The sequence below is a fragment of the Alligator mississippiensis genome, chromosome 1 (genome assembly GCF_030867095.1).
Source record: "Alligator mississippiensis isolate rAllMis1 chromosome 1, rAllMis1, whole genome shotgun sequence".
NCBI lineage: Eukaryota > Metazoa > Chordata > Crocodylia > Alligatoridae > Alligator > Alligator mississippiensis.
The window spans coordinates 62,104,395-62,119,538 of record NC_081824.1 but is presented as its reverse complement, the minus strand read 5'-3'; the positions used below and the strand labels follow the sequence as shown (position 1 = coordinate 62,119,538).

Genomic DNA, 15,144 nt, shown 5'->3' with positions numbered 1-15,144 from the left:
ACACACACTTCCACTAGCTACATATCGTGAAATAACTTCCTCCCCCAGCTGCAGCACTCTGGCTCTTACTCATCTACTGTTATACTTTTTGGCTTCTTTCACATGTAGCATATTCAGTCTAAAGAGCAAAAAAACCCCAACCCTTGATGTCTGCAAACCACCACCAAATAATAAAACTAATTATATCATACACTTTCTGAAAGGCTTTTCCTTGGCAAATACAATATGAAAAGTTTCACCCAATGGGATTTAGTGGGGATGAATTTGACAGGATTTTTCTGAAGTTTCTTTAAAAATCTAATAATTTAAATAATTTAAAAATAGAATGCTGATATTGAATCAAATAGAATTGATAAAAAGCTCTACAGAAAGAATATTATCCTTTACTAAATTCTATGGGTTTTTACAGTCATTTCTATAAAATCCATTGGATTCATTTCCATCTAGTTCTATAATAATTTTCCATGTATGTTTTTGCTTTTTATGCCTAAGCTCAGATATCTCATACGCAATTATGTTCTATTGTAATAGAAGCAGGAAAGAGATTAAAGTAATGTTAAATAACAGATCAGTCTTGAGATACTGTGATTTTTAACTTTTTGTATAAAAATGAGGTAACTTCCCAATGAACTAAGAGAATGGGTTAATGGTTCAATGCTGGACAATGTAAGTAACACATTTTTAATTGGCTGCTTTTACACTTACTTTTCTATCTACTACATCTGTTGTCTCAAAGCCAGAAGTTCTAAGTGACTCCCTTCTGACAATCTTAAAAAACCCAGATGGATTGGTGCTGGTTTGGAGCTTTTTGGCTGTTAGCAATTACTTTTTTTGGCTGTTGGCAATTACTAGAAAGACTCCTCATAAAATTAATCTAGTGTACATGGAGAGAAGTTAAGACAGTTACTGAGCTGTAAGCAATATCTGGGGTGATGATACTACCTGGCTGAAAATTTGCACATAGCAGTTCTACAGAAGTTCCAAAAGTAAAGCTGCATACAAAAGCAATAAGCTCGAATTTGCTTTGCCTCCATATTTCAGTTGAAAAGTATACTCACTTGTAATAAATTACAGTAGGTAGATGATAGCCTATATTTTTGTGTCCACTTACTGTATTTCTGTCACAATAAGGAAATAACCTGTCAGGAGCTCAAATTCTTCTTGTCTGTACAGACATTGCTTAGATGTAAAAATCACACCAACTTAACAAAACTGATTTAGTGTTTTGTCTGGACACAGAAACTGAACTAGCATGATTTCATATCAGAGTTGGCAGAACAGCGCATCTATTTTGGTTCAAATCAATGCAAGTTTCTCACATGGATACACTCGTTTCAGGTTAAGGGTGTTTGATTATCAATTTAGCTCAAGTTGTCCACACAGGGGAGTTGTATCTATTTAACTGAGTAAGTTTTTAAACCAATTTAGCTAATCAGTACAATTCTCTTGTACAGACAAGGCCCCAGAAATCAGAACAATACTCAGTTTAAAAAAGTGGGTAGTACTCTTACATGATTCGCATATAAATTTAAATCCCTGTTTCTGTTAATCCGATCAGTGACAATGGAAAACCATCCAGTGTAGTCTCTTCCAATTTACTGCACTAATTCATTTTAAACTATTATAACATGCAGGATTAAAACATACCTAAATTGAGCAACTGCATACTGCTGTGAATTCTTGTCCTGCTCTTCACTGTTTGTCATGGTGACTCACTTGTGTGACCAGGAGCGCATGGAAACTGTTGGCCTCCAATGAAACCAGCCTCAACCAGCTAAAAGGTGGAAAAGAAGGGTGAGGGGTGGGTGAGCCAAACAGCTATGATGAAGCATAAATGCTATCAGACAAACCACAAGTTTGTTTAAACTCTAAGAATTTTAGTTTTTAGACCCAAAAAGGGAATTTGAGTCTAAAAATCTAAAAGAGTTAGAAAACCTAAAGGAGAAAGGGTTTTTTTTGTTTGTTTGTTTGTTTTGATTCCTTTTAGTGAAGGATTTTTCATTCACTAAAATGAAAAGTGAATGAAAAATCCTTTGCAGCTTGTCAAAAATAATAAACATATACCCCTTGCCCTGTTAATCAATGCACTGGGCATTGAATTACATGTAGAATATAGTATGCATTACTGTATTCTGCACTGTTCCAGCTTGTAGCTAGTGTGACTCCTTAAAAGTGTCTCCACATATCTCAATCAAGTCTGCCCTAGAATAAAATTTAAATTTATATACTATTGTTCAAATCTTGAAAACGATCAGTCCAAATATGCTTATTAATGCTATTCTTAAATACAGTTCACATCTGCTCAGACTGACAAAGGAACACTACGGCACACAACAGAAAAAATAGTGGGTGGGCCCATTGCTTGTTTTGACTTTTGCTTCCCCTACAGCAGAATTCCGCCCAGAGCAGAATTCTTCTAACGCAAGACAGAGGTACCAATGAAACTGTACCATGGGTGACAAGGAAATCAGAGGCAGCAGTGATACCTGATAGCAGGAGTAATTTGTGACATAAAGTTGAAACTGAAAAAGTCCAAGATCACCATAAAAAAACCTGTGGCCCTTAGGGAGATATATATGTATAAAACAAGTTAAGTAGTTCCCATAGGTTCCCATCCACAGTAGTTACCTGCTCTCAATTTTGTGGAACAGTCCTTGATATTATGATATAAACCAGGGTAATCCAATTGGAGGCCTAGGGGCTACATGCAACTTTCTTAGGGTTAATTTGTATCCTCTGGGCTCCGGCCTAGGCTTATGCCCCACCCATCTCTACAGCTGTAGCAGCAGCAACTGAGGTCTTAATGCTTGTCCTCCCTTCTCCGGCTCTACTCCCTAACCCTGCCCCAGGGGCAATGTGGTGTGGCACACTGCAGACCACAGTCTGGAGCCCCTGTGTAGTGTATTGCGGCAGAGGACCCTATGACTGGGGAGCTGCGGTTAAGGCTGGGACACGCACGTGGCATGCAGCCCAGGGGGCCTGTGGCTTGCACTACTGCAGCCCATCAGCATGCAGCCCCACTGGTGCATCCAAGAGGGCCCATGGCCCCTGTCTGCTTAGAAATTGGACAACCCTAAAATAGCCTGTCCTTTCTTGGCAGGTAATCCTGATTTCATCTCAGTCTCCACAAATGTTGAAGCAGTGAGTGAGAGGGGGCTCAACTTCTCTCCTCCTTATAGGACTCTGTAACCTGAGAATAGATGCACTGAATGAGAAGATAGGAAGATCATCCTTATTTTAAACTAAAGTCTATGTACAAATTACTATATTTACTCTAAGATGACCCCCCCCCCCAATAATTAGATACTATACATGGAAAATTTATAAATTTGTTATAATTTTCCATGCATAAAATCTTATTTTTGGAGGGTCATCTTTACTTCATATCCCCCCTGCTAAAGTGAGGAAGTGTCAGAGATGACCAAGTAGCTTACCCCATCCGTTTGCCTGACCCGATTGCCCCCTCCCAGCCTCAAGCCCCCCTTTTACCCTTGCCACTGCTCCCCCTCCTGTCCCTCCCCCAGTTTCTGCTCTCCCAGTCCCCCAGCGTCTGTTCCCTGCTTCCCTTGCGCCTTATCCTTACTTCACTTTGGCAGGCTCCACCCCGCTTCTAGTCTGGGGGACTGAGCACAGGCACATCCCATCCCTCATAGCAGCTGTGTGGGCTGTACACCACTGATACAAGGCTGGACTGGGGTGGTGCTCAGTGCCCCGGCTGCAGTGTGAATGGAGCCTGCCAGTACACAGCAAGGTAAGTGGGTGGAGAGAAAAGGGGGATGAGGCAGGGGAACAGAGGCTGTGGGGGGAGACATGGGGGGGATGAGTCTGTAGGGGGAGATGGTAGGGTACAGAGGCAGTGCAGGAGCTGTGCCTTCCATTTAGCAGGAGCTGTGGCCTTGACCCCTGGTAGGACTGGAGCCTGAGCCACATCAGCTATCTGCCTTACCACCACACTTGTACTCAATTCTAAGATGAGCTTTTGCCCCATGATAGAATCAAGTATACAGAATTTGTTTGCAAATATTCAAATGAGCTCATTTAGTCTACATAAAATTGTGTATTATAGGGAAAAGCACCCTAATTTTTTTTTCCAGGAAAGCACCAACCCTTCCCATATCCCTTCGTAGTCTGACAACCATACCCTAGCCTTGCTCCTTCCTTCTCCTACTGTGGTTTCTTTCTGAATAAGCATGAAACTCTTAAACTAACAACTTTCGAGTAGATTAAGTTTTGCCTATAGGCCCAAAAGAAAATACAAATAAGACATTCTTATAATTAAACCCAAAATGAGTTATAAAGTTCTTAAAATTTTGATTCAGAAAGAACATTTTATTTCAGCATTTTTTAGTTCAAGGAAACATTGTGATATTCCTGAATCCAAGTTTTCATTTTGATTTGTTGAACTGATCCATAACAAACGGTTTCACTTAGTTTGTAGTAGGGTTGGAGTGTTCTGGCAGTGTTAGCCCAGGAAATATACAAGAGGCAGTGTTTTTTTGGTGAGCTGTTTTATTGGACCAACTACATAGTGCAGAGTTGTTAAGCAAGCTTTTGAGTACAAAGCCTTAGGGAGGCAGCTTCTTTCCTAGACAAGACACCACCAAAAAATATCTTTGCCTCGTAAGTTTGACATTATACTGCATATGGGTGACTATGGTGTTTCACTGCCTCACTGGAGGTTGAGATACCTGATGCCTTCCATTTAGCTCTATAGCTGGGGCATCAAAGCTCCTTATGGGCCAGTTTCTGATGCAGTGGAGCAAGCAGCAGCCATGAGGGATAATGTGGCTGTAGTTTATCTCCTCAGCTGACACACACTGCCAGTGTGGGGCTCTTTACCCCAGATTTCAGTAGTGGGCCCCGTGCCTATTCACTTCTTCCAGGAATTCCCTGCCCCTCCAGGAGCCCCACAGGCCATACAACACAACTTGGGACAGTACATTTGATATCCCAACTATACAGCGCTGTAGGTCCTGGCTAGACTAAAATGGAAGGCAGGGTAGATTTGCCCCTTGTAGACTAACCCAAGTGTGTGTATGTTTGTGGGTAGCATAAGTTTTTGTGAGCTGAAGCTCCCTTCACCAACTTCACCAGATGTTGTGAGGCAGAAGTATATACGCATCTGATACATATAGCTACAGATACATGCACATACCCTGGTTAGTCCATAAGGTGCCCCTGCCTGCTCCTTGAGTTCAGACTAGCATGGCTGTGTCTAGACCAGGTGGGCCAGCTTGTCACAGAGCCACAACCCTCCACCAGCAGGGCCCCAGGGTGCCCCGCAGGCTATGTCCTGGCACTAGGGCTGGCGCGCAGGGCCGGGCCTCAGCACACAGCGCCAGGCTGAAGCAGCGCAGGATCCCACAGAACCCGAACCCCTGGCATGTGGGGCCAGGCAGAGGTGGCACAGGGCTCCTAGGACCCATCCTGGCTCAAAGAGCGCGCTGGAGGCGACACGGGGCCTGGGACGCAGATCCCCATCTGGCTGCGGACGGGCCCCGCACCACTCACGGGGCAGAAAGGCTGCTCTAAACGAAGACTCCCACCCCGCCGCTCCGGCTCGCGGACAGCAGCCTCGCGGGCTGCAGCGGAACCCAGGTGGCAGCACCTCCCCCGCCGGAGGCCGCCATCTCGGCGGGGCGGGGCAGCTCCGCCTCCCGCGCCCAGCGGAGCTGCGGCGGCCCTGTGAGTAGCGGGGCGTGTGCGGCGGGAGCGGCCGGGCCCGGCTCGGCCCGGCCCGGCCCAAGCGGAACCGAGCGCGGCCCGGCTGCGGGTGCACGTGCCTGTCGTGCAGGCCCGAGCCTGTCCTGCGCCCCCAGGCCGGGCTGGGGCAGGGAAGGCGGGCCCGGCCCGCGCCGCCGGAAGCTGAGCGCCGAGGCCGCGCACTGAGCTCGGGGGGGTCACCGAGGCCTCGGCACCCGCTGCTCGGAGCAGGACACCCACAGCTGAGACTGTGTGTATGGGCAAGGATGGAGATGGCCTACCTCTGTGGGCAGCCTGTTCCCCCGCTTCACTGCCCTCCTCCCGGGAGCTTTTTCCCTCATTTCACCTAAACGTCCCTTGCTGCAGCTTGAGACTATTGCTCCCTCATGTCACCGTTGAGGGGCCCCTGTCGGGCGGGCAGATACAGCCCATGCACTACTGTCCGGCTCGCAGCAGGTGCCGCCTAGCCCAGGTGCCATCGCGCCCATGGGGCAGCAGGCCTGGCGTGGCTGCGTGTCCACGCTCCCATTTCATGGCAGCCCCAGCGGCGTGGCACCTTCCAGCTGCTGCACCACAGGCCTGGGCCCCTTGGAGACTGGCATAGGCCCCAACAGGCAGGGCCTGAGCTCTGGGCTCAGCACCTGGCCCTGGCCCTGGCCCTGGGGGGTTGGGATCCCCGCAGCACCTGCTCCAGACCCACCTGCCCCAGTTATGATGAACAGCCGTGGCAGCCAGGCAAAAGCTGTTGTACCGGGTGCTAGGAAAAAGTGGGACCTGATGGCGGGTATGGCCGCCTCGCTGCAGATAGCCAGACCCCACACAGGAGCTGTCCTGTGGCTCCTCCCCATTGCTGTTGCCCCAGGCCCCTGCACCTGGTGGGGTAGCAGGGTGGAGCCAGGTTCTGGGTGGCTGCAGTGAGGGGGAGGTTGCTGCTCCTGCCACCAGGTCCCACTTTTTTCTGGTGCCTAGCAGCAGCTTTTGCCCATATGCTGGTCATTGTGGCTGGGGCAGGTGGGTCCAGAGCAGGTACTACAGGACCCGGGACCCTCTATGCAGCGTGGGCCGCGGTCATGCATTCAGCCCAGGGCCAGACAGAAGCTGCTGCTGGCTACCTGAAAAAAGTAAGGCCTGGCAGCAGGCATGGCAATACATCTGTTGGCTCATGATACAGTTCTGTGGACCATGTCTTTAGCACCCCTGTTCCCAAGGAATGATGGAGACAGGGGAATGTATAGGAAATGTGATCCTCAAGACAGAAACATTTTTGTTCTCAGCCACAGAGCAGCTTGGGAACAGGTTTGTTCCAAACCAGCAAGCAAATCAGTTATGCAGTCCTTTGCCTCTAGTCAAAGTTAAACAGTTATTAATTTGTGCTCTGTACTGAGTGCAAAGGTTGCACTTACCATTAAGAGGGGAAAGGTTTGAAATCCAGGCAATAGAACAGCTGACATTGCAAGCAGAGTCTAGATCTAGCCTGGCCCTTAGAGCAACAAAACTGATTGGAGGCCTGGGGAGTATGACTTAAAAGGAGAGGCTGAGTGAGCTAGGGCTATTTAGCCTGGAGAGGAGACAACTAAGAGGAAATGTGATAGCAGCTTAATAACACCAGAAGGTAGGTTAAAGAGAAGACAGAGATGGGTTTTTCTCTGGCCCTAGGAGACAGGACTAGGGGACTAGGAGCAGTGGCCTTGCTGTAACAGAAGAAATTTGGGTTGGAGATTAGAAGGAACTTTCTGACCATGAGCATGGTCAAGCATTGGAACAGGCAGCCTAGAGAGGTGGAATCTCCATCCCTGGAAACTTTCAACAGCAGTTTGGACAGACACCTGGATAGGATGGCTTAATTGGAGATGATCCTGGCTTGAGCATGGGGTGAAACTAGATGAGGGTGTGAGATCCCTTCCACCCCTGCTTTTTTCCAATCCTCCGTTAGCAGCGTTTACTTGCTTTCAGTTTTAATCGGTATATTCGCATAAATACGACTACTTCCCTGACATGAGGAAAGGCCAGCAGGATTGAAATCCAACTTTTTAATTTCTGCATTTCTTGCCATGGGTCACTTATTTTAAGTAATTAGAGAGATGGGCATGTGAGAATTCAATATTTATATATATTTAATTGTTTATTTTTAAAGCTTATCGAAAAGTTCATATTGGTTTAAAAAAACAACACTGCAATCGCTTCATGTCATTGCAGTGACTGGGGGTTGCAGGAATAAATCCAGCTGGGAGTATTTAGTCTTAAATGAGGGGGAGATCACAGCTTGCAACAAAGCCATTTTAGGCATTGCATTGTCATGACCTCATTTATTTTACTGTCACCTAAACATATGATTCAAGCAGTTTGTACCTGCTGTTTTGGGTTTTATATACTTGTTAAATGCACAATTACAATGCAAAACAGAGAGTTTACAGATTAAAATATTAAAATATGATCTTATTTTTCCCAGGATAGATTTTTCTGTTTTCCCTCTCTTCTATATAATTTTAGTTTGTCTAGCTCTTATTTCTTCCATGTGTGTAGTGTGCCTACAATACTGTCTCTAGGCACAGAGAGGTAGCTGTGTTAGTCTTAAATCAGGAAGGTCTGTGTTGCTCCTTACAGACTAACTAATTATGAGATGCACGAGCTTTCTTAAGCCACACGTATTTTTTCCCAATAAATCTTTCTCTCCCTTCATGAAGTTTTACAGGTCTGTCGTTAGCTACCAAATTTCCATGGACCTTTAAACCCTCCCTCCTCAACCTATCCTCCCTACAAAGTGCTTGAGTAAATAGGTTGGATTTTACATCATGTTTTGAAATGAAACCTTGCTGCCATCAGTGCTTGAGGAGTTAGGGCATGCCAGACTGAGTGCCTTAGCTGACTTTAGCTTTGGGTCTGGATCCTGAACAAGGGAGTGTTTGCTAAAACTTTTTGCTTTGTATGTTGTTTTAGAATGTTAATTCTGAGTAATGTGTTTGTGCATCTATAATTGGAAAGGATTTGGCAGTATGAAGCCTGTTATTGTGGTGCATGGTGGAGCTGGCTGCATCTTTAAAGAACGAGAAGATGGAAGTCGTTCTGGTGTTATCAGAGCAGCACTCAAAGGCTACAGTATCCTTAAACAAGGAGGCTGTGCCTTAGATGCAGTTGAACAAGCAGTAGCATTAATGGAAGATGATCCACATTTTAATGCAGGTAATTTTTCACCGCATGACTGTTGTCACAGTATGTAATTTGTTTATATTCTAGGTTACATATTTTGCCTTGTCTATTCATGGCATACACTTTTTCAGTGTGATGCAGTAGGGACATGCAGACTGCACTGGGTTGAAGGGGTGGATTTTGGCATCATAATACGCTTTATTTCTTACACAAGAGAAAAGCCTGGTATGTACTGTAGTCACATGTATATTCACATAGCGAAAAGAGTTTGTTTTTTCCCTTCTGACTTAATCTCGTTTCTTTCTTTTTAATTTACATCATTGTTCCAGTATTGCAGCAGTGGTATTCTGCAGATGTTCTTCCTTTCTTGCACTGTACACTTAATAAGACACCTATGCCTTGAGGAATTAATTATACATTCATGCTTAAGCTTTATATTCCCATTTAATTCATCTGAATATAATTATGGGTGCAATTTGGGCCTTAGGCTTTTAATGGTGCTTGGCATGTATCTAGGGTTTGAGCAATTTTTTTTCTCCCCAGACTATTGATGCTGCCCTACTCAGTAGATGGGGGGGGGAACCTGCAGCACTGATGCTATAAGTGGCACAGGCAGCCTTTGTGTGTGGCACATGGTAGATAGAGCAGGGAACAGAAATCAGAGCATAAGACTGGGGAGGGAGTAGACCAGGTAAGGGAAAGAATCAGAGTGGCACTCAGGGAGAGTGTGGGGCTAATTTGTAGCGCTCCTGCCAAAAAAAAGTTGGCCTCCTCTGTAGTAGGTGATTCATGAGTTCTTCAAATGCAGTGATTGCTAAGAACCTCTCTTTTTCAATGGTACTTTCTGATATTTTTCCCCCTTACTACCAAGCCCATTTAACCCATCTTATTCAGACTGAGTAAAATTAGCATTTCTTTTTTCAAAGTATGTTTAGGGCACTTGGGGCAGGCAGTGGCTCTGAGAGCAGGGCTATGGGGGGGGGGGGGGGCGCTAAGGCAAATTTTGGAGTGGCTGCAGCCCTGCCCTGCGTAGCCCCCTCCCAGCACCACCGTTGCCCACCCTGAGCCCCCAAAATCTCTGTCAGTGCACCCTTAGTTAAAATGGTATTGACTTGTGACTGACTTGGCTGGAACTTCTAGAGACTTGTCTTTCCCATGATTCTGGTTCCATTTTGCTAAATGAGCAGGTATGTCAACATTGCATTTGCATTGGGGCTGTTGTTTAACTAGCCCTGGATTTGTATTCCTTATTTTAATTTGTACTCTTCTTGCCTTTCCACAAGAGCAGTTTCTGTGTCTTCCCAGCCTTCAGAGATTTCTTCTGCTTGTATTAACATAGTAGCTGAACTTTGATTTGGGCACATTTTTAATGCTTCTCAGATCTCTGTATGCTCTTAAGTGTCCAGTTGCTTACATGTAGGCAGTTCTAGTATAACTTCTTAAGTTTGAGCTTAAGAGTGTGAGATGAGGAGTGGCTTCTTGAGGCATTTTTGTGTACAATGTTACAAATCAAAAGCAGAGTTACAGAACAGAAAGTTGTTCAGAGGTGTAATCTTTGTGCAGACAAAGGAGTCTTTTGGAAGTTGGGTTCCTTCTGTGACTGATCTTTACTCATGGGCATACAAGTATAGGTACTGCTTTAATAATGCATGTAGGTACTACTTTGAGGTATTTCTTTTTTGTGGGGGGTGCAGACTTTAATGACTTGGCTGATTTCACTGGTCAGAAGAACATAACTTGAAATGGTCTTCTGTGCTGACCACAAGATTTCCATATCCCTTTATTTTGTGATTTTTCTGAGAACCTTGTTCTAGAGTTCAACTGGAATGGAGAAAAACTAAATTGAAAATAGTAGAACAGTATTTTTGTCAGGAAAAACTATTCATCCACCTTTTCCTCTGGGGATATTTTCATAACCTTTGCCTTCATTTCAGTTTTGTAAACATCAGTTTCATACAGTCAGTAACAAGCACTTCCAAGTTGCTTAATTTTCTTCAGAACAGGAAAACTCAGGAGACTCGGACTTATTTTGTAGATTGCAGTGCTGGAGCATATAGCCCAGGATCTTTGTGGTAGAGCAATTTAAGAATATATTGTGGTATTAGCTAACTCTGACATGCAGTAAAACTATGGAGAGGGGTGGGCAATTATTTGGACTGGAGGTACACTTAATGAGTTTTGGGGACCTGTTAATGGCTGCAGCCATCTCTCTCTCCCCTTGCTTTTACTCTTTTCTCTCAGTCTCTGTCCTCTTGCTCTCACTCTCTGTCTCTCCCCCTAGACCCCAACTAAAGCTGTAGTTCAACAGAAGCCCCAACACTCAGTGGTGGATCCAGGCAGGAGCTTCTGCTGCATTGAGCAAGTGGCAGCATCAGGTGTGGATGCAGCTAGCAGGTGCCAGAGCCCCGACATGGAACCTGCTGGCAGTGTCACAGCTGATGCATACTCAGTGCTGCAGAAGCGTCTGCCTGGGTGCACAGCTGAGCATTGGGGCTTCTGGTAAACTACAGCTTCAGCTGGGTTCTGGAGGGAAGGATGGAGATGCTCCTGCCTACCCAGTGCAGGAGATGCTCCTGCCTGGGTTCACGGCTGATGCTGCTGGCAGGTTTCAGGTTGGGGCTCCAGGCAGGAGCTTCCAGTGCATTAGGAGGCCGGTGGTGTCAGCTCTGGATGCTGCCAGCAGGTTCTTTGTCCAGGCTCTTGAACCTGTCAGTGGCATCCATAGCTGATGATGCTATCCACCCACTGCAGTGGAAGTCCCATCCAGGTCCACAGCTGATGCCACCACATCAAAGGCTGATGCAGGGCAGAAGCATTCCTGCCTGCCTGCCACCACACAGCAGCCAGAGGCACTGGCCAGCTGCACCCAGGCCAGATCCAGTGAGTTGGCAACTGTCTGTCCACAGGCTGGATTGAACCTGCTGGTGGGCCGGATCCAGCTCGTGGGTCATATTTTGCCCACCCCTGCTATAGCACATGGCTGGGAATCTATTGGTAATGGATTTTTTTCTGGAACATCAGTATAGCTGTTAGCTTCAGTGGACTGAACTCTGTCTTACGCCATTGTTATTGTAACAATAAACTGTTGTTTCTTTTGAGTTAATGACTACAGCAGCTGTTCCTTCAAATTTACCAAACCATTGGAAATGACTACTAGGACTTCAGCTTATCCTGTGCCAAAAAGATTGTCGTTATCAATGTTGACGTTTAACTAACAAAGTACAGGGCATGCATATAATTTCCCTTTTCATTGTTTGAATCTAGAGATCATCTTTCTTCTGCTCTAAATGAATAAATTGGAATATTTTAGTCATGAATCTTTTGTTCAAGAATTTTCACTCTACTTTGCTTTAATTAGAATTTGGTGCCCTGTTTTATAATTTACTTCATAAAGAAATGACTGACTTTTAACAAGATTGTAGGTTGTAGGCCTGAGGCCTAGCTAAAATAGCTATGCAGCCTAATTTTGACTGTCCTGCTGAACATGGCAGATTTTGTAATCACTTACATATACATTCACACATGTTTTAATACTCATTAAACACAAGTGTTCTCAGTGAGCAGGAGAAACTGAGCAGAAACCCACGTTAAGAGGTGCCTGATGGCAATGACTGTTTTAAAACCCTCCATCTCCATAAAAGAAAAAACAGTTTTATTGTAAGGTTGGATGGAAAAACATGAGAATTACTAGCAGGCAGAGAAGAGGGATGGGGAAGACATGTTGGGGGAATACCAAGTAGATTTCAGATAACATATTTCAGTTGTGCTTTATAGATCAGTGTTAGGTAAGTAAAAGTCTCCCTGTTCTTGCAGGAGCTCAGGAGGTGTAGTGAATTCCAGAGACATCAACTCTGAAAGAAGAGTCAGAGAAAAATTAGCTGTCTTTGTTGGCTGAGATAAGGAGAGGCTGCCACCTCTGTGGCAGTTAGCATTGTTAGCCAGCCTAGCCTTCATGCTTGGTGACTACAAGGAACACAACCCTGGTGCAACCAGGATTTACTCTTCCTGTCTTTGCAACCCATGCAGAGCTCAAACACAGCATAGTCCATAAATAGCAGGGAGGACCCATCCAAAAATGGATGAGTACTTCCCATCCAAAAATGGTCTTACACCTTTCAAACCAATTACATGGTGCCCCTTAGATTTTTTTCCTTGTCTTTTACTGTCTTTCCTACACTTACCTTACAGCTGAGCCAAAAACAGCTATACTTTTTCTGCGCTGCTTCAAATAAATGTAGTGGTATTTTTGATAACCTGTATTCAAGAAAAATGGATTCAAACTGGAGCAGGTGCAGATAATGTCTGCTAGGATCAGAGAAGTGGAGATCTTAATATCAAGTCTAGATGGTAAACTGTTTGTGCCTGGCAGCAGCCCCTCAAGCCTACTGTGCTGCTCAAGGAAGGCTGCCTTCTAAATTGGAAGCAGTGCAACTGGGTCTGCATGGTGTTGTTGCTGGGCTAACTGGTCTTGTCAGACCACCATGCTAATTAGCCCACCTGCAGTCTGTCCAGATGCTGCTGCACTTTCTGAAACAGGGTAGCAAGCTTGAGGGCACTGCTGCCAGGCACGATAGGTTTATCACATATTTATGGCCTCAGAGAGCTTGGTTTTGTTAAGCTAGCAAAAAAGACCAAGAGAGTAAGATATTGATGTATTGAAGAGGTAAAGAGGATACTAGGTAGGGAAAAGAGCCGTTCTCAAACAAATAGTGTTTGCACAAGAATAAACAGATATAAACTGGCCATGATTATAAATTTAAGATGGAAATTTCTAGCAGAGGAGTGAAGTTTTGGACCAGCCTTTCAAGAAGGATGAAGGGCATAGGTACAACCTGACTAGCTTCAGTATAGAGATTAGTAATTGCTTGCCAGCAATTGCAGAGGAGACAATTTGATAATCCAGAGGCCATTGCAGTCCTGTGCTGTTAAGTGACTTTTGCAGATGCTCAAGGCTTTGTAAATTGGGACACTTTGCCTTAGATGCCTAAATGTTAATTTAAGAGCCTGTATTTATGTCCTTGTATCTATTACTTTGGCTTCAGTGGGATAACAAATGCCAGTTTCCAGCCTCCTTTAAATATTAGTTTTAAAATAACTTATCTTCCACAATTTTAGCAAAGCTAAAGTGAAAACCAGATAATTTAGTTTGCTTCTACTGGGGTTTGATTCTTTTTTTTTTTTTTTTTTCTTAAAGATGAGTTGCATATTTTGTTTCTTCACTGTTCCCAAGGCTTTTGTATTGCTTTAGATGGTGATCAGTTATACCTTATCTATCACTCACAATGCAATATCCAAGCTATTAGGAGCTATTTTTATTATTATTGCCTTGTATTTCACATGATGCAATCTCATCATTAGTTCAAGGAAGGCTTTGCCATAGAGTTTACACTGATAGTTACAAAAAATGTTCATTTAACTGCTGCGATGCTCACAGGAGGTCATTGTTTGCTTTTCAAGTCTGTATGTCTCTCTTTCTGACTGACTATTTCACAGGACTTCAGGCTTATGACTACATTACAGAATAGAAAATGGATTTATATATTGCTGACTTTCTACCTGTGTTGGGTTTGGTGCCATGGCACACTAGATTTTAAAATCTTACATGAGCTAATCTGAGATAGCAAAACTAAACTCATAATTCATCATTTCGTGAGTTTAGTCTGTAATTTGGTGGATTTTGCAGCATTTTACAAGCGGAGAAAATGTGGAGATAAAGGGTGACACTGAATAAAGACAGTCTTATCACTCCCCTTCATACCTTTGGTTGCCTATACATGTGCTCCTTCACATTCTAATTAGAATGCATTGGATTAGACTTGTTTTAAAATGGATGTGGGGCACTTTAAGTAAACCTCATTGAATAAGGTTTAGATAAAGCGTCCTGCGACCATTTTTGAATGTGTGAGGGCTTAATACATATGCTGCTGCTGCGGCGTTTTAATTAGAACAGCTGGCTGGGAGCCACTCTGATTAAAACATCACCCCTCCTTTCCTACCTCTGATGAGCATGTTCATAGGTACCTTCATGCCTACACTAGTTAAATATTGGATCATAATAACTGAGTTTGCTGGCAAATGTTAAGGCAATCACATGATTGGGGTTTAAGGAACACTGTGCAACCTGCCATGCACATCTTGCATAGCAAGTCACATTATTTTGGGGATGGGGCATAAAGTTCCTCAAACCCCAGTTGCATGATTGCCAACTGCCATCACATGGAGGCCCTGTTATCAGGATCCATGTGTTGCCCTTTAGCATGCACACAAGCTATTAATTTGGTTTGAAGCTGTATG

At 44.5% G+C, this 15,144-nt stretch overlaps 1 protein-coding gene and 1 long non-coding RNA gene across 6 annotated transcripts in view; one reads left to right on the top strand and one right to left on the bottom strand.

The window, feature by feature from the left end:
* LOC106738536 (uncharacterized) overlaps positions 1-1,769 on the bottom strand; it is an 89,491-nt gene extending 87,722 nt beyond the window's left edge. The window contains exon 1 of the long non-coding RNA XR_002093225.2: positions 1,648-1,769. This is a non-coding gene — a long non-coding RNA (uncharacterized LOC106738536). The remainder of the gene's footprint in view (positions 1-1,647) is intronic.
* Positions 1,770-5,612: 3,843 nt separating this feature from the next.
* The window catches only part of ASRGL1 (asparaginase and isoaspartyl peptidase 1), a 32,571-nt gene continuing 23,039 nt past the window's right edge, over positions 5,613-15,144 (top strand). The window contains exons 1-2 of one of the 5 annotated variants that reach the window (XM_059730962.1): positions 5,613-5,685; positions 8,686-8,883. In XM_059730962.1, coding sequence (XP_059586945.1) covers positions 8,697-8,883 — 187 coding nt within the window. In that variant the 5' untranslated portion in view covers positions 5,613-5,685; positions 8,686-8,696. The other 4 variants (XM_014594459.3, XM_014594458.3, XM_014594457.3 and 1 more) reach the window with 4 other exon arrangements.